This window comes from Pantherophis guttatus, chromosome 4, assembly GCF_059756535.1.
Source record: "Pantherophis guttatus breed Tessera chromosome 4, ASM5975653v1, whole genome shotgun sequence".
NCBI classification, from domain to species: Eukaryota; Metazoa; Chordata; class Lepidosauria; order Squamata; family Colubridae; genus Pantherophis; species Pantherophis guttatus.
In genome coordinates, this window is record NC_142066.1 from 58,257,749 (window position 1) to 58,284,704 (window position 26,956).

At 42.6% G+C, this 26,956-nt stretch overlaps 1 protein-coding gene across 2 annotated transcripts in view; it reads right to left on the reverse strand.

Moving 5' to 3' along the window:
- The window catches only part of PARM1 (prostate androgen-regulated mucin-like protein 1), a 52,151-nt gene extending 26,033 nt beyond the window's left edge, over nt 1-26,118 (reverse strand). Inside the window, exon 1 of one of the 2 annotated variants that reach the window (XM_034416101.3) lies at nt 25,775-26,118. In XM_034416101.3, the coding sequence (XP_034271992.1) occupies nt 25,775-25,832 (58 nt within the window). In that variant the 5' untranslated portion in view covers nt 25,833-26,118. The remainder of the gene's footprint in view (nt 1-25,774) is intronic. The other variant, XM_087892248.1, reaches the window with a different exon arrangement.
- Nucleotides 26,119-26,956: the final 838 nt, after the last annotated feature.

Below are 26,956 nucleotides of genomic sequence, written 5' to 3' on the forward strand. Positions count from 1 at the left end.
CTTAATTCAGTGTGTCTTAAATATGGTTGTAGAATCCCTGGGAGTTCCTCAAGACCAGTGGTGGGACTAAATTTTTTTTACTACCGGTTCGGTGGGTGTGGCTTGGTGGGCGTGGCATGGTGGGTGTGGCTTGTGGGCATGGCAGGGGAAGGATACTGTAAAATCTCCATTCCCACCCCACTCCAGGGGAAGGATACTGTAAAACCTCCATTCCTTCCCTACTCCAGGGAAAGGTTACTGTAAAATCCCCATTTCCTCCCAATCAGCTGGGACTCAGGAGGCAGAGAATAGATGGGGCAGGGTCAGTCAGAGGTATTATTTACCGATTCTCTGAACTACTCAAAATTTCCGCTACCGGTTCTTCAGAACTAGTCAGAACCTGCTGAATACTACCTCTGCTCAAGACCCTCCCAAGAATCCTCTCATAATCAAGACCATTTGCCATTTTTTGCTGAAAAATAATATGTTAGATTGTCCCATCAAACAATCATGATAACTAGTAGCAGCAGATAATGCATTAATTTTAATTTCAATAGGGCAAATATCGATAAATAAAACCTCTACAAAGAAAAGATGACGGGGGGGGGGTTTCCTCCATAATTTTTAAAAGTGGGTATAAATCTTAAGAGAAAAGTGGTTTAAGAAACACTGGCTTAATTCAAACTCACATCTCAGGCTGGGAATAGTTCTACTGCTTTTCCATAAACCATAAATCCATATATTTAGAAAGCTAGTTTTTATGGAGTAGAGGTTTCATATGGAGGTCCATTTGTAGAGATCCATTTGTTTCCTATGAGCAGATTTTTAAAAACTAAGTCTGAGAAAGTATAGTCCAGACAGAAGATTACCACTTCACTGAGACATCGATCAGTACCTCAAGAGCTTGATGGCCTTGAATGTTAGATAAAGGCATATAGAGCATTTAAGTTGCAGCCTGGGGATTTTGCTAAGTGATTCCAGTACAGAGCCATAAAAAGCCTGAACATGTTTCACTATGCTGGAAGAGATATGGGAGAAAAGTAGAGATTTCTAAGCTTCACTCTCCACAATCTATTTGTTCATGATTTAAAACAGCCGGCATTTTCCCAAAGTAATTGGTTTTCATCTATCAGGACTCATACATCCCTGACTTCCTTGCATAAATCCTTCAAAGTTCTGGCCAGCTGCTGCTTGAGACCACATCCCTTCACAAGGCCCAAAAGAATTGCCAGCCTAATAAATAGGCTTCTCTGCCAGGCCTATTCTGTTGAGCAGAACAGTCTGCTTTGTGTCACTAAGTCATTCTGACAAGTCAGCTGATATTTCAACTTGCAGTTCTTGGAGGTGATGAGGAGTGACTTGTTGTTTTTTTTTACTATACTTCCTGTAAGAATCTACAATTAACATCAGCTAAAACGAAAGTGCTTTCAAATCCAATTGTGCTTTCTTTGTCTTTGTCTTTATTTGATTTATATACCGCCCTACTCCCAAAGGACTCAGGGCGGTGAACAGCCAAACAATAAAATACATAAATACAAAATTTAAAAAACAGAATAAAACCGAATTAAACAAATTTGGCCTAGACAAATTTAAAACACCCCAATCATTTAAAAACAGATTAAAATTTACGTATTAAAAGAGAAAAAGGGGAAACGGACGTTGGCTTATCTGAACGTCCCTTTTCTGCTCGCTGCGACGACATTCCACTTGCTGGGTAATCGTCAGTGCTATTTGATCGACTGAGTGCCAATCAAAACTTCCTCCACAGCTTGGACACTTCCCCTTCATCTGCGCATGCTCAGTCTTTTCACGAAGAGGCACATCAGTAATGGTAAAAGATCAAAGATATGAACAGGAACTCCAAACAGGAAATCAATCACCAACCAGCAACTCCATAAAATTCAGTGGCTGAAGAGGAAGACAAACCAAAACCCCCACCCCGGCCAGTCGATGGATAAGGCTACGGGAGGGTCGGAATGTCGTCGCAGCGAGCAGAAAAGGGACATTCAGGTAAGCCAATGTCCGTTTTCCTGCATTGCTGCTCCGACATTCCACTTGATGGGACATAACCAAGCTTAATGCATTTGGGAGGGAGCCGAATCCATCCTCTGGCTACGGGAGGACATTACAGCTTGTAAAACCCTTCTACCGAAGGAAGCATCTGCCGAAGCAAATGAATCTAATTGGTAGCGTCTAATATCGACGACCAAGTGGTTGCCCTGCATATATCATCGATAGACGCCTGAGTAGCCCAGACGGCGGATGTGGCAGCACTGCAGGTGGAATGTGGTACAATCCCCCAGGAGCCTGGGTACCCCATGAAGTGTAAGTTGCAGAAATACAGGCCTTAATCCATCTCCTGACTGTAGCAGAGGAAACTTTTTGTCCCAGAGAAGATGGTAGAAAGGAGACTAGTAGAGCCTCAGTCTTGCGGAAAGAAGCAGTTCTTTGGATATAACATTTCAGCGCCCTATGTACATCTAGGATATGCCATCTTTTCTCTAACGGATGCCTAGGATCTGGGCAGAAATTAGGTAGAACAATATTTTGAGATCGATGAAAAAGTGAGTTGATTTTAGGAATGAATACTGGATCTAGGCTCATGACCACCCTATCCGGGAAGAAGATACAGACATCTTGACAAATCGACAATGCGGCCAATTCCAACACTCTGCGAGCTGACGTCACAGCCAAAAGGAAAGCGAGTTTCAATGTTAGATATCGTAAGGTAGTGTCCTTGAGCGGCTCAAATGGAGCAGAAGTAAGTGACTGCAAAACTAGATTAAGGTCCCAAATTGGGTAACGGTGCACTGTAGGAGGCCGCAGATTGACCGCGCCCTGCAGAAATGACCTAATCAGTGGATCATGTGATAATGATTGCCCTTTGTCACCTGGAATAACTGTAGCCAAAACTGCAACCTGACGTCGCAGCGTAGAAGGTGCTACTCCCTTTTCGAGACCCCCTTGCAGAAAATGGAGAACCTCAGGCACCGTCGCCGACGTAGGGTCTATATGTTTAGCAAAACACCAGTGAGCGAAAATTCTCCAAGACGTGTCATAGATGCGTATTGTGGATGGCCGTCTGGTCACTTGAATAGTAGAAATGACTTCACGAGGTAGATGGGCTTTCATTAGTCGAATCCTTTAAAGCGCCAGATGGTCAACTGGAACCAGTCTGGATTCGGATGACACACCGCCCCTTGGCTTAGAGATATTCGGTCGCTTGGGATCCTCCACGGTGGTTCGATTGACTGATTGACCAGATCTGCGAACCATTCCCGGCGAGGCCAATACGGTGCCACTAGGACAAGATCCGCTCGCTCTTTCATCATTTTCCGGATGACTTGCGGAATGATGGGAATGGGGGGAAAGGCATATAGGAGTCCCCAAGGCCACGGAAATCTCAGGGCATCTTGCCCCTCTGCGCCTGGTGTCGGAAACCAGGACAGGAATCTCGGGAGCTGTGTGTTTGTTGCCATGGCAAAGAGGTTGATGATTGGTGTTCCGAACCTGTTGGAGAAGTCGAGGAATAAACTCGGGTGTAACTTCCATTCCGACTGGTCGATTCGCCCCCTGCTCAGCCAATCCGCTTGCTGACCGTCTTGTGCGAGAGTACTTTTGTCACCAGTTCCTGGATGCTGGATTGTCGATCCGAAGAGAGAAACACTAGACCCTATATTGAGTCTATCACCACCCCTAGGTGTAATAGTCGTGTCGTGGGAACTAGATGGCTCTTGTCCCAATTGATGGTAAGTCCATGAGCTTGCAACGTTTGAATCACACGGTGCCTGTCCAGATTCGCCTGTTCCAGGGACGAAGAGAGAATCAATATATTGTCCAGGTAACAAACCAGTATCACCGAGTTTTCCCAGAGCGTTGCCGCGACTGTCGCCATGATCTTTGTAAAGGTGCGTGGAGCTGACGAAAGGCCAAACGGTATGGCTCGGTATTGAAAGTGCCATTCTGCATAAGCGAAACGGATGAATCGCCTGTGAGCTGGGTGAATGGGCACATGAAGATATGCCTCCTTCAGGTCTATGGACTGCATAAAATCGCCGGGACGAATGCACTTTAGAACCAAGCTGAGCGAGTGCATCTTGAAGTGACGATACTTTACACGGAGGTTCAGTTGCTTCAGATTGAGGATGCCTCGCCAGCCCCCCGAGCTTTTGGGCACGAGAAAGAAGATGGAATAAAATCCCGTGCGTGCTTGCTGTTCCAGGACCGATTCTATGGCCTCTATTTTCAGTAAATGTTGGAGTTCCAACTCCATGAGATGTTGTTTGGAGGGAAGAGTAGGCAATGGGCATTGAAGAAAACAAGATGGAGGAGGGGAGGTGAACTCCAGCAGGAGACCGTCGGTAACTATGCAAATAATCCAGTTGTCCGTCGTTGAAAATTCCCACTGGTGGTAGAACAACTGGAGTTTGCCGCCAATGGGGAGAGAAGATATCGAGTCATTTACCTCAATGGAACGATTGGGAACCTGCTCCTTGGAAGGGGCCCTTGAATATTGTCTGACGTCTGCCCCGGTCACGAAAGGAAGAGCGGTCTGGATAGGTAGCATAGTGTTGCGAGGATGATCTTGGGAAATAGGAACCTCTGGGTCCCTGCTCAGGCCGAAATGGCTGCCTCGGATAAGGAGAAAAGCGACGGTCAGGTCTTCTATAAGATGACGGCAGCACCTTCTTCTTATCACACCCTTCCACCAGAATCGGTTCCAAAGATGCGCCGAAAAGAGACTGACCATGATAAGGCGCCGTGGTAAGCCGCCATTTAGATTTCATATCCGCCCTCCAATGAAGGAGCCAAAGGAGGCGGCGGGATATTACTGTGGAGGCTAACGCTCTAGATGCAAATTTGGCAGCATCGAGAGAGGCATCCACCGAATACTCGGCTGCAGCAATTATCTTAGTCAAGTCTTGCTGAAGGCGAGCGTCCTCAGGGGGCAATCTCTCGCGTCATTGTCGAAGCCAAATCAATGATGCCGATTAAAAAAGGAAGCTGAAGTGGCTGCCCTGATTGCCCAGGCAATCGCCTGGTGAGTCTTTTGGCATGTCATCTCCGCACGTTTATCCTCCATCTTCAGTCCTTCACCCGCATCACTAACTAACACCAAAGGTAATGTAAGGCTAACTACCGGCTCATCCACTGATGGCAATTGTAGTAATGCCTCCAATTCGGGAGAGGCACAATAAAGCTTCTTGTCAAAACTATTAGGGCCTGACAGAGATCCAGGCCGTTCCCAGGGCTTCTTGACCATTTGGGAAAAAAGATCGGGACATGGTACATAATCATAATCCGTAGAAGGAACTGGGAACAGACTGCTAGTAGACTCCGCCGGAGTACGAGGGGCAGAAGACTGGTCCAGACCATGCTCCATATTTGTAGCTACCTTCACCTTACGAAGGAGTGACTTGAACAATGCGGGCTTGAAAAGCCCCTGAAAGGCAGGCCTATCCGCAACAGTCTCATCATCATCAGATAGCTCAAAATCCTCTAAATAGTCACTCTCCTGATCCACCTGGTCGATGTTACGGTAGGTTTGCAGCAAATGTTGTGAATCGGGCATAGGGGCATTACAAGGGGCTGAGGCAGTAGCCATAGGTCCCACAGGTAAACCAGCTTGTTGTAACCCCGCCTAGAAAATACGGGTGAATGTCTGAGACAATAAAGCCTGAAAGTCCACAGCCTGACCAGATGACTGTTCATCCCCCACATGGAGACCAACAGCCATTGGAGTGAAGGTGGCCTCAGGATAATTTGAGGCAACTGATAAGTAGTGGGACCAGAAGTTATAGCCCCATGAGACTCGATGCCTCCGGAAATATATGGCAAAGCCGGACTCTGTGAGCCTAGAGTCTGTTGCCATGTCACATTCTCAGCCCTAGGGGATAAGGATGGAGGATGCATAGACTGGACTACAACCACTTCCCCCGAAACGCTCTCAAGGCCAGATTGCGCAACGTGCCTAGCCTTATCAAATTCATGTTCAAGGGCTTTGTGCCTGCGCTGAGCATCTTTGGTTATTTTCAAAGTCCCCTCTACCTGTTTAGGCACATCTGCCTGGGCTATGGCCTTGGTCTTGCCCTTCTTAGACCTATGTGACTTGGGAGAAGGCACCCTTGGTGGTGAAGGTGTCTGGTCCAGGTCAGACGAAGGAACCTCTTCCGCCATTCTAACTACAGGCTCGACAGTAAACGCAAAGAGGTTTCTTTAAAAAAAAAAAAAGTAAATAAAAAAATCCCAAATGGTTTGTCAGAACTTAAATGAAGCAATCAATACTTCCCTGCTGTAATGACTCTCGAAGATAATTTTGGTGGCAGGAATCAGGACAAATGCAGACAGTGTCTGCAGTCGCTCACTTCAACACGGCTCTCAGATTCCAGCCAGAGGCTCAAGCGGGAAGAGCACCACCGCATCGCACTATCAAAATGGCGACCAGGCGAAAACGACGGTTCAAAATGGCGAGTGCTGTCCAGATACCTCACTCAGCATACCGCAAATGCAGCCCAGCAACTCCATCGACTTTCCTGCTCTGAAAGGTGCTAAATAAAGCACTCCAACTCCCCCCGGGTCTGCTGCGTCTTCAGGCGGTGAATACAAATGCCGCCAAGTGCCCTTCTGTCAAATGACTTTGCCGGCAAGGCAGGGACTCCAAAGCCGCTACGGCGCTGAGGGCTGCAAGAGTGAGGGCGGTTATGCTGGCACGCCAGACAACCAGCTCCCCACTCGCGGCAAATGGCTGCTAACGGGAAGAAAATTTGAACTTCCCTGTAGTGCTGACCAAGGCGGTAAAAAATCAAACGGCAGCAGGCGCCCCACACCTGCTCGCCCAGGGCATCTTTTAAATGTTCAAGTTTGTGATCGTAGCCCTCACAATTAACAAACGCCCCAATTTAGAAGAAAATTCCGCTGAAAATAATTCGGAAAATGTCGCTAAATAGCGCAGAAAAAGGCACACCAGTCGGATCACCAGCGACTGAGTGAAAAGACTGAGCATGCGCAGATGAAGGGGGAGTGTCCAAGCTGTGGAGGAAGTTTTGATTGGCACTCAGTCAATCAAATAGCACGGAAGATTACCCAGCAAGTGGAATGTCAGAGCAGCAATGCAGGAAAAATGATTAGGCCAGGCCCGCCTGGTGGAATAAAAAGGTCTTGAGAGCACGGCGGAAGGTGCATAGATCCGGGATCCTCCGTATCTCCGGGGGGAGCTCATTCCAGATAGTAGGTGCTCCCACAGAGAAGGCTCTCCCCCTAGGGGCCGCCAGTTGACAGTACCCGGAGGAGCCCCTCTCTATGACAGTGTACCGGCCGGTGGGAGGCTATTGGTGGTAGTAGGTGGTCCCATAAGTAACCAGGTCCTAAGCCATGGCGTGTTCTAAAGATGATAACCATAACCTTGAAGCGCACCCGGAAGACCACCGGGAGCCAGTGCAGGAGAGGTGTTACATGGGAACACCATGTCGCTCCCATTACCATCCGCGCGGCCGCACTCTGCGCCGGTTGGAGACTCCGGGTGCTCCTCAAAGGGAGCCCTATGTAGAGAGCATTACAATAGTCCAGGCGGGAAGTGACAAGGGCATGAGTGACCGTGTGTAAGGAGTCCCGATCCAGAAAGGGACGCAACTGGCGAATCAGGCGAACCTAATGAAAAATCCTCCCGGTCACAGCCATCAAGTGCTCTTCTAAAGACAGCCGTGAATCCAGGAGGACACCCAAGCGAGCCCTCTCTGGGGGGGGGCAATGATTCACCCCCAATAGTCAGTGATGGCACCAACTGACTATATCGGGACATCGGAACCCACAGCCACTCGGTCTTGGATGGGTTGAGCCTGAGCCTATTCCTCCCCATCCAGATCCGCACGGCCTCCAGGCACTGGGACATCACTTCAAGGGCATCGTTGGGGTGGTCCAGGGTGGAGATGTACAGCTGGATGTCATCTGCATACTGGTGGTACTTCACCCAAAACCACGGATGATCTCGCCCAGCGGCTTTACATAAATGTTGAACAAGAGGGGTGAGAGGACCGATCCTTGCGGCACCCCACATATGAGGGGCCTGGGGGTCAATCTCTGACCCCCTGCCAACACAGACTGCAACCGGTCGGAGAGAAAGGAGGCGAACCTCCGCAACACAGTGCCTCCCACCCCTAACTCTTCCAACCGGTGCAGCATGATACCATGGTTGATGGTATCAAAAGCCGCTGACAGGACAGGACAGAGGAGCAAACCCTGTCCAGCGCCCTCCAGAGATCATCTACCAATGCGACCAATGCTGTTTCTGTGCTGTACCCAGGCCTGAAACCCGACTGGAATGGATCCAGATACGCCGTTTCATTCAGGTGCTGGGGGAACTGTTGTGCAACCATGCTCTCGACAACCTTCGCCACAAAGCGAAGTTTGGAGACCGGACAATAATTAACCAACATTGCTGGGTCCAGGGAAGGCTTCTTGAGGAGAGGCCTCACCACCGCCTCTTTCAAGGCGGCAGGAAAGTCACCCTTACCCAACGAAGCATTTATAATCCCCTGGAGCCAGCCTCGTGTCACCTCCCGGGAAGCCAGCACTAACCAGGGGGGACACGGGTCCAATAAACATGTGGTCGCGTTCAGTCTGCCCAGAATCCTGTCCATGTCCTCAGGGGCCACAGGATCAAACTCATCCCAGATAACATTTTCAAGACCTGCCACAGTCCCTCCCCCTGAGATTACCCAGTCGAAGTCCAAATCTTCCCGAATCTGAGTGATTTTGTCATGCAGATACTGAACAAATCCTCATGTCAGCTTCCAAGCTGCCATAAGGAAGGGAGGAGAGGTTTGAACTTTCACCTACTTTTTCCCCTGAAGAACTGTCTCCACGGAGAAAGAGATGGGAGGGAGGCATTCCAGTGAAATGACAGAGATGGGATGAATAGAGTGGCTTGGAAGATGGCCAATGAGACGCAGAGAATTGGGAACCGGAAAGGGAGGTTTTGGGGGGGGGGCAAAGTTCAGTGCTAACTACGCTTGAGTCAGGGTCAGTTCGTTATGCCCAATAAAGAGAAAAATTTCCTCAAAGATCGGGCGTTTGGAAATTCATTTATTTGGAGATAACAATGAAGATAGTTATCACTCAACTTTCAAAGCAAACTGGCAAACCTCTCCTCCCTTCCTTATGGCAGCTTGGAAGGTGACACCTTGGCTCTACCCTCCAAGGGGTCCTCCCGCGCTTCCTGGTGGAGCAGGAAATGGGTCACCCTAAACAGGGCAGCCAGGCGGTTATCTGATGACGCAATAAGAGCAGCAAAATTACTACATTTCGCTGCTTTTATCACCGCTAGGTAATTCCTAATATGAGATCTTATCAGTGTCCAGTCCGATTCAGAAAGACTGGCCCTCTAGGCGTCTTTGAGGGTACACAATGTGGAACCAACTACAGTAAAATTAAGATCATGTTTTTGCAAAAAGACCTAAATTGCTTGCCTAGAAGATAAATGGTCAGAACATTGAGCAAGTTAAATCCTTTAAATATCTGAACGTGGTTTTCCATAGCTCTACTAAACACAGTGCATATCAAAACTATGTTAATCAAAATGCCCCCAAAACAACGATAGCAATTCAATCTTTTAATTTTTCTACAGGAGAACAATATATTCCAGTAGCACTGAAGTTATATTCAGCTAAGGCTTGTGCACAACTACTCTTCGATACTTAACTGGGACCTTACTCCTTTTTTACTCCTCTGGAAGATGTGTAATCCAAATACCCAACAGCTATAGGATGCTGTATAATACTAAGGAGGGAGGCAGGATTATCTAAAGTAGAAACAGGTGCATGAACTTACATTTCAACATATTGGTTAAAATTACTCTTTTCCCCTACAGGTTTGAGACAATTATTAATATAGAAGATAATTACAAATCAATATATTTAGGACCATTTTACAAAAACTCTAGTATCATAGCTTCTCCAGGGAAGTGCTTGTAATGATGGGATATGAGTGTGCACTTAATGCATTCAAACAACACACCAAAGATCTAGAAATCCAACAACAGCAGTCTGTCATTCCCAAAAAAGTTTTTCTGAGCAGTCAAACTCCACCTTTTAAAGTAGTGAGATATACTTATATTAAATAAATATCTCAAAAATCTGAAGGGTATTAATTTTAGTGCACTGCAATGTATTCCCACAGCACTTTTGCAGGGCCAATGCAAAAAAACAAAACAAAAAAATAACATATGAGCTGAGGTTGTGCCCCTGTAGATAAAGGTCTATCGAAACTACAGCTCATGTCCTACTATAATGTCTCTTCTATAAGGACTCACCAACACATGTTGTAACACCTCACCTAACAATACATCCAGGAAATACTGATTTCTTCTATGTTTAACTGCTGTTATCAGATCAGTCCATAGTTTTTTTTAATGTGGCCAATTTTTTATACTGTATGCAAAATTAGGCACTCTAACTGTCCACTGATATAATCCACCACTAATTGTAATATATTACTTTGTCTGTTTTTTATTTTTATTACAATTATTTTAATGCTTTTATTTGTAGTTTGTGACCACAATAAAAATTAATTGATTGACTAAATGTAGAAGCCACTTTGATGAGCTAATACATGTTGATTAGTAAGTCGGAATAAATAATCATCTACTCCTTTTTTGAGGATGGAAGAAAATAAGCCATGAAATCTTATGTTATTCCTAAACGGAAAGATGAATGCCTCTGAATAAGCCTCTTATCCTTCTGAATAATGGCTCTGAATATCAATGCAATTTCATCCACCATTTCATAACACACATATATTTTCCTGGTTGGGGAATCTGGGGAAGACAATAGATTGGGGAATGCTGAATGGGCTATGATGTTTAAGTACGAGTACAAGTACAATTAGAAATAAAATGAAATTATATCTGTGTGTGATTAATTGAGGTACTCAGAAAAGAGAGAAAACAGTTTGAGAGTACAAAGTGGCTTTCAACAGGTCTTCGTTTTATAACTTGCTTCCTCTACTTCTGAAGGTCCTCCTATGTTGATTGGCCAAAAATCTCATGGTGAAGCATACATTTTCCTTTGAAAAAGAAGTATGGGGAATAAAGAGAGAAAAGTAACAACTCTGAAATGATTTCTACTGTATTCCAATTCTTGTTAAATGTTATATATCCTATGAAAAGAGAGGAGGAAGAGAAAGAACAGATCTGACCACTATTTTTCACTTGCTTATTTTCTAATGCACATCCCCAGCTTCCCAATTCTTCAGATGTGCTGGAGCATAATTCCCATAATTTTTCGTTCTTGCTGGAATAAGGCTGTTGCAAACTTTAAACAGAATTATGTACAGTAGCCCCACATGGCTTAAATTATTACATGCCTGAATAAAATTAGTAACAGCAATTCTGTCCTATGATCAGTGCATATAACTGGGCTGAAAGATTTATTCTAAAACTATAATACAGTTGTATACCCAGTGTATAAAATCTAATTACTCATAGATTTAATTAGTCATAGTTCCAGTAAATAACCATTTTCTTTGTATGTTTGCCAAAACATGACTTTCCATGCTTAAATAAATAAAAATTATATCAGATCCATGGTGGATCTTTGTGTAGCATATTTACAATTTAAAGTTAAGATCTTGCTTCTCTATTAATTTTGAGATAAGCTTTTGTCAGTTGAGCAAGTTACCCCAGTGTTTGCCTTATCCTGCTAATGTTAGACAAAGGAAACACAATGGTACTTTATCTATGTTGGTCTGAACAATTCCTCAAGAAACGTCCATTAATGGGAAATAATGGAATGACATCAAGATTACATATTGGGCTACTTGTCAGCGTAGTGTACTTCCTTAATTCCAGCCATTTCTTATATTTAATACTATGCTTATGACAGTGCCATCTATTCTAAACTATCTTCTCTACTGCTGTTTCAAAAGCTGGTCCTGCCACATGTGGTCAAATATGGCAATAAAGTTTACCTACCTATCTACCTATCTGCTGCTGTCACTACTGCCTCTTTAGCAGCATAGCTTTTTAAAGTAACCCAGACCCACAAATTCTGTGGCTGCCACTGCTGCCTCTTGTCTGGCTTAACTCATGCTGCCCTAATTTCTAGAACAGCCACAGCTTCAAAAGCATCCTCAAGGAATGGTCAATATCTAGCAAGTGTATAAATAACCAATCTACTCTTTTTCAAGGGCTGCAAAGATGCAGTTATGGCACTGCAACAACTGGAGAAGCAGAATTGGGAATGCCTAAGTGGGAATGCAATTCAAGATCCAGAATGTGAGAGCACCAATCTGCTGTTTTTATATTGATGCTTGTGGGTAAGAACTTGACAGCTTGGGACTTAAACAAATTTAAAGCATTTAAAGTAGATGATCTATCTGGATCTGTGGAGTTATTCTTCATCTGACTTCTGAACCTGGTGGAATCGTCTGATCCCAACCGTGTAAAGGAAAGTAGGAATGGATATTTTCAGTAGCAATGCCCTAAGTTTCTCTAAGGAGAAACAAGCTCAGACTCAACCCCTCCAAGACCGAGTGGCTGTGGCTTCCGGCGTCCCGGTATAGTCAGCTGGTACCATCACTGACAATAGGGGATGAGATCTTGCTCCCCACAGAGAGGGCCCGCAACTTGGGTGTCCTCCTGGATTCACGGTTATCTTTAGAAGATCATTTGACGGCCGTGGCCAGGGCTGCCTTTTATCAGGTTCGCCTGATCCGCCTGTTGCGTCCCTTTCTGGATCGGGACGCCTTGCGCACGGTCACTCATGCCCTAGTTACCTCCCGTATGGGCTACTGTAATGCTCTCTACATGGGGCTCCCCTTGAAAAGCACCCGGAGGCTCCAACTGGTCCAGAACGTAGCCGTGCGGGTGATTATGGGCGCAGCTCGTTACGCCCATGTAACACCTCTCCTACGCGAGCTGCACTGGCTCCCAGTGGTCTTCCGGGTGCGATTCAAGGTGTTAGTTATCACCTTTAAAGCGCTCCATGGCTTAGGACCTGGATACCTACGAGACCGTCTTTTGCCACCAATAGCCTCCCACCGACCAGTTCGTTCTCACAGGGAGGGACTACTCAGGGTACCGTCAGTCAAATTATGTCGACTGGCGACTCCCAAGGGGAGGGCCTTCTCTGTGGGGGCTCCAACCTTTTGGAATGAACTGCCCCCAGAGATACGGAATATCCCTGATCTCCGTGCTTTCCGCCGTGCCCTCAAGACCCTGATGTTCCAACAGGCAGGGCTAAACATACAAACATGTGAATGATTTTTTAAATGTTATCTAATTCTGGGTTTTATTTAATTGACCAAACTAAGTAACAATTTTAATTAGCAATTTTATGATGTTTGTGTGTCTATATTTTTCTTGACTGTACACCGCCTTGAGTCCTACGGGAGAAAGCGGTATAGAAATATAATAAATAAATAAATAAAAATAAATAAGTTTGGAATTGTTTCCTCACAAAGGCGAGCCATACTCAGGCTTACTGTGTTCTGCTAGGCAAGATTATTTCTATTCCTCTCACTTTTGAGATTGAACTATTCTTTCAACATGTTTTAGCCTGGAGGTTGTACGCAAACTAAGAATTAAAATATTGCTAATACACAAACCATAATCACATCAGTTAAAGGTTCCTTAATGGATAAAACAGACATCCCATTAATGAACTAAAAATAACCACTTGTTAGAAAGTATTTATCATAACCTAATTACTGGTCAGTGGTGGGATTCAATTTTTTCTACTACCAGTTCTGTGGGCGTGGTGATGGGAAGGTACCTTGTTTTGAGTGGCATCGAGTTGGCCATGCCCACTCAGTCACATGACCCACCAAGCCACGCCCACAGAACTGGCAGAAAAGGCAACCTGTCCCCTCCTCCCCACCACGTCCAAGTACCTTAAAGGGACACTGCAGTATGGCTGCCTTCCGAGCAGCTCCGCTGTCACGCCGTCCCTCTGGCACAGCAGGCCGTTCTCCTGGCCGGGTCTGGCAATGGGGTGCAGCTGCTCACGTGCATCGGCAGGCAATATGTGTGTGTGTGAGGCCGGCAAGAACAGGGCAGCAACGGTGGCGACAGGACTTCAGGCTTCTTTTTTGGCCTGTAGTTTTCGGTGCAAGAAGCCTGCAGCCGCCACCTCTTTTTCGCTGTGAGAAGCTTCTTTGCCAGCCGGAACTGAGCCAGCAGCGGTGGCTAGAGGCTTCTTGCACTGAAAAAGAGGCGGCTGCTGCAGGCTTCTTGTGCTGAAAACTACAGAAAACTAGAGGCCGAAAAAGAGGGCTGAAGAAGTCCTGTCGCCACCATTGCTGCCCTGTTCTTCATGCCAGCCATGCACGTGCACCCCATTGCCTGTTGGTTCGTGGCCAGACCCGGTCAGGAGAATGGCCTGTTGTGTCAGAGGGACAGCATCACAGTGGAACTGCTCGGAAGGCAGTCGAAAACTACCAGTGGTTGGAGGCTCGTCGGCTCAGCCTCACCAAGGATCCCCACCAAGGCACGGACAACAGTGAGCGAGACAGAGGGTGAGTGAGCAGTATGTGGGTGGAGGCCCAGGGGAAGGCCAGAGCCAGGGAATGGCGTGTTCATTTCCTGACCCAGCCAAGATGAATGGTGAGCGGGCGGAGGCTCTGGGGCAAGGCTGGAACCGGGGAATGGTGCATTCCCCGACCTTGCCAAGGCGAACGGCAAGCGGGTGGCATGCTTACCTTTGGTGAGCAGAGTGAGCGAGGCACGGCGATTAGCAGGGCCGTGTGTTGAAGGCAACATATATAGGATGGGGTGAGTGGGGGCAAGCAGTGACCAGGTGGGCGGGGCCAACCAGAGGTGGTATTTGACAGTTTTGCGAACCAGTTAAAATTTCCGCTACCGGTTCTCCCGAACCGGTCTGAACCGGCTGAATACCACCTGTTACCGGTAGTCCCTAGGTTAAGAATGAGCTCCATTCCTGAATTCTGTCTTTAACTCAAATTTGTATTTAAGACGGAAATTGTACTTAAAAACAGATTGCCTATTACTAGAACTGGTGGATAGTATTAAAATGTGTGCTTCAGAGATTCCTGAAAGCACTGACAGCTTCAGCGCTTTGTCAGGTTGAAGGAGAACACTGCCCATCATTTTTAGTAATACTGTAGGCAGTCCCTTTGCATCTAGTAGTTGTCCTTAAGTCAGATGTTCTTAATCAGAGAACTGCATGTATATTATCCCTATGCCTATAAAATACTTTGGCCCTTGGAGATTTAGCAAATTTTCTTAACACTTCTGCAAAGTCCAGCAATTTTTCAAAGCTGATGTCAGTTGATAAGTTCCTATAAGGAACATTTTATGTACAGTTTGATGTACAGCTTTCAACATTATTTGACATTTTAGGCTAAATATTGTGAAAGTTTTGATCTCTCTGGTCTCTCCACATTACCTCTAGACAATAAAGAGAATAACAAAGCCCCTAAATTTAAAAGGTTATGAACTATTGCTTATAAATGTATAACTTATAATGTAAAAGAATCTGCTAATGAGAAAAAAATAGCTTTAACTAAAAAGGCACTGCAATCTTTTAAAACCAGCTATTTAATTATAAGGCCTGTCATTGGGTTTGATACATTGGGTTTTATCAGCAGTGCTCTCTTAGCCAACGCTCAAACATGAAAAACAAAAGATAAAACTTTCCTTTGTATACTTCCAAAATGGGAGGGATCAATTTAATACCTTTGTGACTGAAAAAGTAAAATTCCATTTACGATACTTGCCAAAAATCATATGACTTGGTTCACACATCTAAGGGCTCTACAGCATAATGGACTTAAATTATTTGTCTCCCATCTCAAATGAGCTGGAAATGCAGCTGGCATAAGAAAGGCTCCAAAGTTTCAATCCATTCTCCAGCTTGACTCTTCTGGTTATATGTTCTGCCTGGATGGAAGTTACCATAGCTCTTGACAGGTGAATTCCCAGTTTTTCTGCCTCTCCTATTTGTGTCTGAAAAACAAGCCCAAACTGCTTTTCTTTCCTCTGTGGTTCTTTCAGGAGTGGTTTCCATGGAGAAACCTTCTATCTCAGTCCTTCTTTGTTGATTTCCCCTCAACTTTGATACCTTTTGGTTTGGGATACCCACCAATAGAATCCTGAAAACAACAACAGGATTACTTTGCTCCCTGTCTCAAAAGAGAAAACTGGCAAAACTCTTTATCAGCTTCATTTGTTTTTTTAAATATGCCATTTCACAGAAAAGCTGTCTAAATTTACTAGTCCATAGATAGCAGGAAAAAAAAGTCTAGTGATCTATTGTTCCTTTCTGACTACTTATTACTTCCTTATATTGCATGACTTGTGACTATCAAATAGGAGTGTTTTACTACATCACTTATCAAAGATCTAGAAGGAATTATGTAATAAGCTGAGACTTAACTCACAAAGCACAGCAGACTTTAAGTTTTACATGAGATAACTCTTCTCCTCAAATAATGCATATACCTTGAAAATGGCTGTGACGGCAGCATGTAAAGAGGAGGGAGTGTTTCATAAGCAAAGTTCAAGGCATGTTTTCTTTCAATGCTTGTATTTTTCTGTTCCTTGAATGGGCTTATTTGGTTCATCCTGCCTCTCTGAAGCCTAATCTTTTTTTAAAAAAAACCCACCCATACTTGACCCGTTGCTGTGTGGATTGTTAAAAACTCTAAATATTATTTAAAATGTACTTGTCAACAAGATGTACCCTGTCAGCTATGATTCTGCCCATCCAGCCTGATGTGCTAGTATCTTGTACTGTACAACAGTATCTTGTACCACTGAGGTACAAGATACAAGATTATGCATTAAACCAGGGGTAAAATCCAGCAGGTTCTGACAGGTTCTGGAGAACTGGTAGCGGAAATTTTGAGTACTTTGGAGAACTGGCAAACACCACCTCTGGCTGGCCCCACAGTGGAGTGGGAATGGAGATTTTGCAATATCCTTCTCCCAGGGGTGAGGAGGAAATGGGGATTCTGCAGTATCCTTCCTCTGAAGTGGGGTGGGAATGGAGATTTTGTAATATCTTTCTCTGCCATGCCCACCAAGCTACCCCACACCCACCAAGCCACGCCCACAGAACCAGTAGTTTAAAAAAAATGGATTTCACCACTGCATTAGGCCTTTTCTCTAACAGCATCTGTATTTTGAAATCCACCCAACCAAGTTACATTTGACCTTAACTCTCTTTTCATTCCAAGTCTCTGAAGACTATTTTATTTTGAGAGTCCTTCAGTTCCTGTTATGACTGTGAATAGCAACCAAGTTAGTTTTTGATTGTTTTATTGTGTTACAATATTCTGAATTTTTTTTTAAGAGCCACTTTGGTCTATTGGTGAAGGCATCAGGCTAGAAGCCAGTAGATTGCAAGTTTAGCCTTGCCCTAGGCATGCAAACCGGTTGAGCCAGTCACTTTCTTTCTCAGCCCAGTTCACCTCACAGGGTTGTTGTTGTGGGGAAAATAGGAGGAAGAACAAATATTAGGTATGCATGTCACCTTGAGTTATTTATAAAAATAGTAACATTTGATAAACAAATCTAAAAAAATGTTTATTTTTGCTTTGCAAATACTTCCCCCCCCCCCAATACCTATTTGTGTTTGTTGAAACTATAATCCAGTAGCATGGGTCAAAATGTCTAGACTTCTCCAAATTAACTACCAAAATAAATAATAAAGATCTCCCGGAATTCCCAATTAGCACAGGAGAAGACATTTTCTTTCTTTGGACTTTGGTCATATGGCCTGGGGAGGAAGGTATTAACATAATGCAAGCTAAAAGAAGTAATTGCTGCATCACTTTCCATTGCCTGGTTGGGTGGGGCAGATCTGCTGAAAGAGAGAGTTCATTACAGCGAGGACTGAAGGGCATAGGACAGAAACATACCCAAGACAGGAAATGTCTGTTACTGGATAAGAAATGAAACTATACATCCCTAGAAGAGAAACAATAATCTACAGCCCAAACCCTTGTATAAAATTAAGTCTGAATGCCTTTTATTCAGTCTAGCAAGAAACAATATTCTGGATTCATATTTACAGGTATTGCCAAAACTTCCCCCCATTATCAATTCAATTGTATTAAGAGATACATTGATGACTGACAAATGCAGCATGTAGGAAAGCAATAAAAGACCTGGGATATTAATATAATTTGGAGTAACTGAACATGAGCTGATGGTTAATAAATCAGCCCACACAGTTCTATTCAGTTTTCTAATATATTCAATAATCACATACTATTTGCCTAGGAATTGAGGTTTATAAACTTATAATTATTACAATCAGGGGCATCTTTGGAGTCTGTCAAAAAATTCAAGAGGATGGTTGCAATTATATGACTGAAGTCACATTGTCTTTTATGTGTGACATGTAGCACACACAGCTCTGATTTCTATGTTCATTTTTGCTACAGACTGTTTTTGCAAAACTCCATTATTGCAAGAAATTACATTGACAATCAGTTTAAAAGTATAAGAGATTAATGCCAGAATGAAATCATTGAGGTTGATTCTATTTTTTGTTTAACTATATTTTATTTGAGATTTTGTAAAATAGCCTTGAAAACTGAAATTCTAGAAAATGGTTCTATATTTAAAATATAACAGTAATCATGGATTTGTTAACTATTTTTCCCTTTTCAGCTAAATGAGAAATGTAAGTGGACTGATTATATGTGACCAGAGTTAGCTTCCTTAAATCATTTAGGAAAATTATTTTATCTACTTTTATCTACTTTATTAAAAATCAAATCCAAGCCCCAAAGAAGTGACAGTTATAATTTAGTAACAGTAAGAAAGGAGCAAATATGTGATTTTTGACTTATAACCATAATGGAGCCAGAAAATTTGGCTATAAGTCAAAGTATCATGTGGCCAGATTCAAGAACCATTTTTGGTTTTGCGCTTTGTAAAACAAATTACTGCAGTTAGTTGTAAAGTGAATTACAAGGCCATTAAGCAAATCTATTCTTTTGAATGGAATTTTTTTGCTGGAAATTGGCAAAAAAAAAAAAAAAAAAAAAGCAAATCATGGTCACATGACCAAAGGATGCTGCAATCAGTTGTGAGCCACTTGTGAAACACCTGAAATACAATAACATGACCACAGGATGGGGAATGACAGTTGTGAGGATGGGTCACAAGCTTTTAAAAAGTTCATCACAATTTTGCCCAATAGTTAAATAACTGGTTGTAAGTCAAGGGCTACTGCAAGCAATGAATAAACTGATTGTCCACTAACATGGCCACTTACCCAAAGGAATGTTTCCTATTTCTTTTTTAAATGGGACACATTAAGAGATTTAAACAAGACAAATTTCCTTAAGGAGAAACCTATTTCCTCCCTGATGAATCTTGATCATAAACATTTAGCAAACCTATTGGATGAACAACCCAGACAGAGCAGATTACAAAGTTAGCCAGCAAAAATTAAACTGCTGCATTTTATACTAAGCGCTGTATCTGAGCTGAAACAAGATTCAGAACAAAAACCAAAGCATCACTTTAAGAATCTTTTGAAGCCTGGAACAAATGAATTTAAGGCAATAGTCCCAATAGTTCCATTTTTAAAGGCAGAACGGTTCATGTTTTCTCCCCTAGGAGTTTTTGTTTCCCTCCCAAGAGAAAATATTGTACAGAAACTTTTATGTTAGATCATTATACTTCCTATACAGAAGACAAATTATACAACTCTAAGATGCAAGGCTTTTCCCTGCTTCTAAGGGCTCTTCTAATAATGACAATAAAATATAAAAGAAACATAAAGATAAATTGTTGTTTAAACTTCCATGAACTGCATATCTGAAAAAGCAAACGTCTATTAATTTTTGATTTGTTTGAAACCCCATCCCATATTTCCAATTGCTTCAAAATTACTGGAAATGCAACCTTCCTTTACCTAATATTTTGCAGTTGCATTGGGGCATTAAATGACTCAGAATTATGGAAACTGCATTCATAATGAAAGCCATAGTGGCGCAATGGTTAGAATGCAGTGCTGCAGGTTAACTCACTGCTCACTCCAGGAGTTCGATTCTTACCAGCTCACGGTTTACTCATCCTTCATCCTTCTGAGATTGGTAAAATGGGGATCCATATTGTTGGGGGAAATATGGTGACTCTGTAAACCACTTAGAGAGGGCTGTAAAGCACTATGAAGTGCTATATAAGTCTAAGTGCTATTGCTATAATATCTCTTTAGTGTGCAGCCTGTTCTGTCTTATTATTTATTTAAATTATATTCCATCTTTTTATAAACAACTCCTTATTTTCTTATTTCTTATTTTCTCCACAGCAACCACCCTGTATTATAATACTCAGTATTATTATAATACTCAGAATTGTTGTAACATTCAGTTGGCAGATGGACACACATACTTATCTCAGTACAGATATAAACACTCTTTGGCAAGAGGCAATAAAACACAGGAGTTGCTAGATTAAACTCCTATGCCATTCCTATGTTGAATCCAAATGTATGCAAGATAAGAACTGAGTGACAAGAGCAGATTATTTGAGAAGTATAACTAACTGTCCTTGTTAGTCTGTTACCTTATATAGCACACTGGAGAGAAAGGAACCAGCCTTAAGCAAGCATGTATAATTCTGGGGGCCTTCAAGAACTGTTACCCTCTTTTCACCAAATATGCCTTGGCTCAAGCCTTCCTGACAGTCTTGTGTACCAAGGCTGCTTTATATACAAAACAGCAATATTGTCATAACACAGGAAAGGACCAATTACCCCAAATTATGGCAACAAGCAAAAAAGTGTTTCTGTTCCCAGGCAACCATAACATCTTTATAAATTTTAGCATAAATACTGGAAGGATACTGTCATGGTGGGAAACTGCTGTGAAAAATTGCTAAACTTGTGATTTGGAGATGTACAAGTAGATTAGATATCTGTCCTAAAGATTTCAATAAACATCATTAATGGAGCCCAATCACAGACTGCTTTGGTTAGTTCACCGTTCATAAATCAATACATTATTCTTCTGCTTCTGACCATTTGAAGTTTATTTTTCAGTTAGTTCTATCTTGCCTAGCTTTTCTTTGTTTAATGCAAAATCATATTTGGTGTAAAGTTTTCAGTTATATTTTCTAATCTTATTTCAACGCTAAGGTATTGAAAAGATCTCTGTTTTGGAAGCAGCAAGGATGAAAAAGGGGAATGGATGCTTAACCTTGGTGTCCTTTCCTTTCTCCAGTGGTGGTTGCTACTGGTTTGCACCGGATCAGGCAAACTGGTAGCGGCGGCGGCAGGCTCTGCCTACCCGCCTGGATGCTTCTGTGCATGTGTAGAAGTGTCGTGCGCGCCCATGAGCAAACCAGTAGCAACGGGTTGTGAAACTCACCCCTGCCTTTCTCCTAATCCTGGACTGAGTCTGAAGCACAGAAAAAGCCCTTTTGAATCCATCTGTAAAAGCCAGCTAAGCAAACAGATGGAAAGGCAGCAGGGCAGGATACATGTGCCCAGCTTTCTAATGCAACAGTTTCTTGCCAACTGTCATCTGAGGCAACAATCATCTTAATGGCAAAATGGTTCTTCTCTCCATCTTTCCCTTACAGGGTGGAATACTCTGTGGGGGCACCCGCCCTCTGGAATGAGCTTCCTCCCGGAATACGACTGATTCCGTATCTCCGCACTTTCCGTAAGGCCCTGAAGACATTTTTATTTCAGCAAGCTGGCCTAGCCTAATTAGGTTTTTTATGGGTTAGTTTTTAATTGTATAGCTTTGGGGTTTTAAATTGGGGGCCGATTGATTTAATTTATTTTAGCTATCTTAACTTTTATATTGTATGTATTTTAATTTCGGCTGTTCACCACCCTGAGTCCCTAGCGGGAGAAGGGCAGTATATAAATTCAAATATAAATAAATAAATACAAAATAAATCCTAGGTAATAAAACAACATTGGCATAATATAGCAAAAAAACCAACAACAACCCCAAAAACTAACTAACCCAATACGCTAACTAAGCTCACAATTAGGACAATTGAAACCAGGAAAATATAGAGAGGAAAACAATTATTAAAACAAATAATTTCCTTGAACTGTTGCTCTAATAAAAATCTGCAAGCCCCCTAACAATTTTATTAAAATAAACTGAACATCCGATAATGACGTTATAGAATAGGTCAGGGGTGTCAAACTCACGTCGTCACAGCAGCGTCACATGATGTATTGGGACTTTTCCCCCCTTCACTAAATTGGGTGTGAGCTTCGCCAGCACGTCATGCATCTGGCCCACTGTCTGTGAGTTTTACAGCCCTATAATAGGTCAACTGACTAAAAGGTTAGAGAATTATAGGCATGCCATGCATAGTACCGTGTTTCCCTGAAAATAAGTCCCTGTCTTATATTTTTTTGAACCCTGAAATAAGCACTTGATCTTATTGCCATGCACTCAAAAGCTCGATTGGGCTTATTATCAGAGGATGTCTTATTTTGAGGGAAACAGGGTACATGCTACACAAGCACCTGCCATGAATTAAATAATGTCAATTCTTGGCTTCAAGAAAACTAATAATCCTTTTAGTACTCAGATGAATATTTTGATTCACTGCTATAATATTAGCAATTTTCAAATATTTACTGGATATTTTAAGTAAGGCACATTGACAATCCATGAATTCTTGAGGGGAAAGGAAACACTTTCATAATATTAGGTGCTTTAATCCATTACGGTGACACTAATAGCAATCATTTTGTATATTGACTGTTAATTGTATGAAACATCCAATAAAAGAATGATTCCACTGGCAATGCTCAAGCATCTGAGGAAATTTCTGTTTCCATGTCAAAGTCACATCAATTATGGGGGTTCATTCTGGGTAATTTCCATACACAGGTTATATAAACCTCATTTTACAACTGCCTTGATTAGCAATTGTTGGCCGTTACAATGACGATGAAAAAGTAACTTTACAGCCAATAGTCACATTTACAACTTTAGTATGTCTATAAAAGTGAAGGAAAGCTGAAATAAGATCATAAGCATGGTTGCAGTTTTACTTAGTGCTTGCTTTGCTTAACAACCAATTGGAATCTCCAAATGAAAACCTTATGTACTTTCTTTATGTTTCTTGTAGTTCTCTTCCCCACTTCATTACTGTTTATTAACAGTATGAGATAGCAAAAGTAACTGAACACTTTGGAATTCTTAATTGTTATTTGCCTTTAAAAAAACACTTTAAAAAAATAAAGGACAGCTCCTTTGCTTGTTCATGATAAACAAAACTCAAATTATGCAAATCCACTAAAAAGCAAGGAAAGGTAGGCTATGTTGTTCAAGCACAATCAAGTGGTGAAGACTGATGGTTGCCTAAATCTAGAGACTCATGTCCCTAGTACATCTTCAACCCAATTAAAAAAACCTTAAGCAATTACATAGGTGATTAATGCTCACCCAAAACAACGCTGTGCCATCATAGATGTGATCTCTCCAGGCACACTTGGTAGCTATTGGATGGGGAGACCTTTTCTACTTCTGATATGTACAATTCCACGCATGTCAACCTGACTAGTTGCTCATTAGCCACTGAAACAGCTTTCTCTAGTTATCTTGCTCTTCAATTCTCCAAATTGTAGGAATATATGTGGAATGTGGCAAGTAGAAGAAAGGAGTGTTTCATATGCAGGTAGTTGTCTACTTAGAACCATTCATTTAACAACTGTTTGCAGTTATTATAGTGATGAAAAAAGTGACTTACAACCAATCCTTGCCTTTATGACCATCAGAGTGTCTTAAAATCCACTGCAGTTCCCTATAGTCATATAATCAAAATTCAGGCACTTGTCAACTAGCATGTATTTGTGATGGGCTGCAGTGCCTCGCAGGCATGTGATTGTTCTTTGTGACCTTCCCAAGGGGCTTCCAACAAGCAAATCAACGGGGAAGCCAAATTCACTTAACAACCATGTGATTTGCTTAGCAACCCTAGAAAAAAAAAGCTGTAAAATTAGATCTGATTCCGTTAATGATCATTTCCTTAGCAACAGAAGTTCCGGTCCCAGTTGAGAACTAGCTGTATGTACACATCAGTGTGTATTTATTGCAGAAAATGCTAATGGAAATATAAGTAACAGAACTGCTATACCACAGTAAAATGGACTCATCAGTACATTTTCACAAACATATTCAGAAGTTTACACAATATTTTTTACAACTACAATGTTGGACTATACATATGATGATTGCTAAAATGCATTGTTTTATTATGATATAAAACTTCTAAATTGCTGCAAACTAATTTGGATTTATAAAGAATAGATTAAAATATATGCCTGCAATAACACACCTATTTGACAAAGCCAAATATATTAGACAGAGCCAATTCTCAGCAACAATTTAACTTAAATGGAGACCAAATCGAATCCTTGTACTTATTCTTCAAGCCATCATCAAGATCTCCTGCTCTTTACTACACTACTTGCCTTTCTCATTATGAAAGTAGTTTGGAATGTTTTAAGTTTTGGTTTCTCCAACGTTATCTCTTCCACCTTCTGATTTCCCCGTGTTGTTTCTTTGAAGAGCTTTGCCCACAATGCTCTGCCCCCTCCCTCCCATCACACACTCTCTTTTTAAGAGAACTTGAAGTAGCATATTCTTTTGACATTATCTTTTCAGTTCTAGCATTTCCATTAGGAAAGCATATTCTATTTGCTTGGCATTTCTAGCCAACTATTTCAATGCCTCATACCACTATCTCTGATACTTAGGACCATAACTCATTTTGAAGGACAGATCTCAAACAGTGCACTTGAAAAATCTGTAATTTGTAGGCTTTAAAATGAAAAGAGGGGGGGAGTACTTTCTTTTTCTTTTTTTACACAACAAATCAACTGAAAGGATCTTCAGATGACCCATGCTGGCTAGCAGCTTCAAAAAAACCATTTAAGTTATGTTGTCAGAGAATGGATGAGAATTTTTGAGGCCATCAAGGCTACAGTACTCTTTTAATGTAAGAATTCCAGAAATACAACTTGTCCAACAGATGGCTGTTTTATCGAGAAAGGGGGAAGGGGGGGGGCAGAGAGATCCATCTCCAGTGGCGGCTTCGTTGAACAGTTGCTACCGCTTTAGTGACACCGCCACCCCCCACCCCCAGCGCTCTAACAACCTTGCCTTCTTTTGCCCGAACCTGCTCAAGGGGCTTCGGATATTGGCAGAGTATCTGCCATCCAGCCTCATCTTTCTACTTCCTCTCTCCTCAGATCGTGCCCATTTCAGTTCCACCTTACAGGCTTTGATCTAGGGGCTGATCATCTTCACACTTTCTTCTGAACTCTTTTTACTTATTTGTACAACCTTCTCTCACTGCGATGCACCCACTCGGTGCGGTAGGAGCTATTATTTCAAATGACTTCGAGAATAAGATCGTCTTAATTCAAACCAAGTATTAGCTTTTCTTTTTTTTTTCGCCTGCATCGAACTGCTGACTCACGTCCAGCTTTTGATCAACTCTATTTATATCCCGACCTGGCCTGAATTGGTGCCTCTGATCTTACCAATAGGCTGCAATTTAACACTGACACCCTAGCTGCGTTTACATGACGGTCTGAACCACAAATTAACAAATTAAGCACAGCTGTTATACACTAACTAATCCAGCCGGTTAATTTATGGCTCGTCGCCGGGTTGTGAAAATACATTAAACTGGTTGAAGCAAAGCAACGAATAAGTTAAGCATAAGCGAATAGTGCGAATACAGGCCACTTGCTATTGGTTAAATACAAGGCTCTGCGGGCGAGCAGCTTCGGTGGTAAACTTTTCTTTTAACAAACTGCACTTCCCGCTTCCTTACCGGCCGCTACGACAATCAGGCAAAGCAGGGAGGGTGCCCTGCCACCTTCAGGAGACATGATGGTGCCAATTCACCGGCTGGAGTTGAAGTCCTGGAACTGCAAGGCGGCCTTGCTGGCTTCCGAGTCGCTTTCTTGCGCGGTTTTGAGAGAGGCGGGCAAAAATCCTACCACCCGAATTGTGAGCACTTCCTCTGATCGCTTCAAGAAGAGCGTTTTTTCTTTCGTCCAGGACTGCGGCAATGAAACGCCTCCCTCGCTAAGTCTCCGTCCACCGCCCACTGCCACTTACCGCCCTTCGCCGCTGCCGGCGTTGCCGTCCGCCGTCTGTTCCAGGGCGGCCCCTGCTGGACGGTGCGAACAGACTGAGCAAGTGCCCGCAGGTCGAACCAGGCATTGGCCGCCGCTAGTCGGGAGGATAGATAGTCGTCAGAATGCTCTGCTACCTGCTCCCGCTGATTATGTCTTCGCATCTTCGGGTTGCCAGAGTTTCATCCCCCGCCCCCTTCTGCCGGCTTCCTGATACAGTATAGTAATATAATTGTCTGGCTTAGCTTTAAAAATATTTTTGAAAAACGAATCGTCAGTTGTCTCAACTTTTCATTCTTACAAATAAATGAATTAAACTTAGTATATTACAGTTTGTTAAGCCTATAGGCAAATCAAAATAACACCCCAGCATTTGTAATGTGATATCGAAGACTTTTGTCCCCAATTTGCAAGTTTCAGCTTGCAAATGATGTCTGCAACAGGTTTCTCACCCTTTGCTGAGAGAGAGGTTGATTTTATGCACAGCTTTGATTGCTCAAAATTTCTATAATATCAAACAAATTTATTTTTGCGAGCTCATACAAAAAGATTACTATCTTCCAATTTGATAGTTTACAAAGTTTATAACTAATATCCAGACTTGTAAAGCATGAACATATAACATCCCAGAGTGTTTTCACACATATTACTTTGGATAAATAGCAATACTTCAGAAATCCTTCCACTCCCCACTATCCTGTCAGAGCTGTAGAAGCTTCTTGGATGAGAAGCAAAATGTCCTCAAAGAAAAAACAAAATCCAGTTGCCTCCTGAAAAAAGCACCTTTGGGACTTCTGTACTACTTTGATTTTTTAAAATAGAATAACAGAGTTGGAAGCAACCATGGAGATCTTTTAATTCAACCCGCTTCTCAA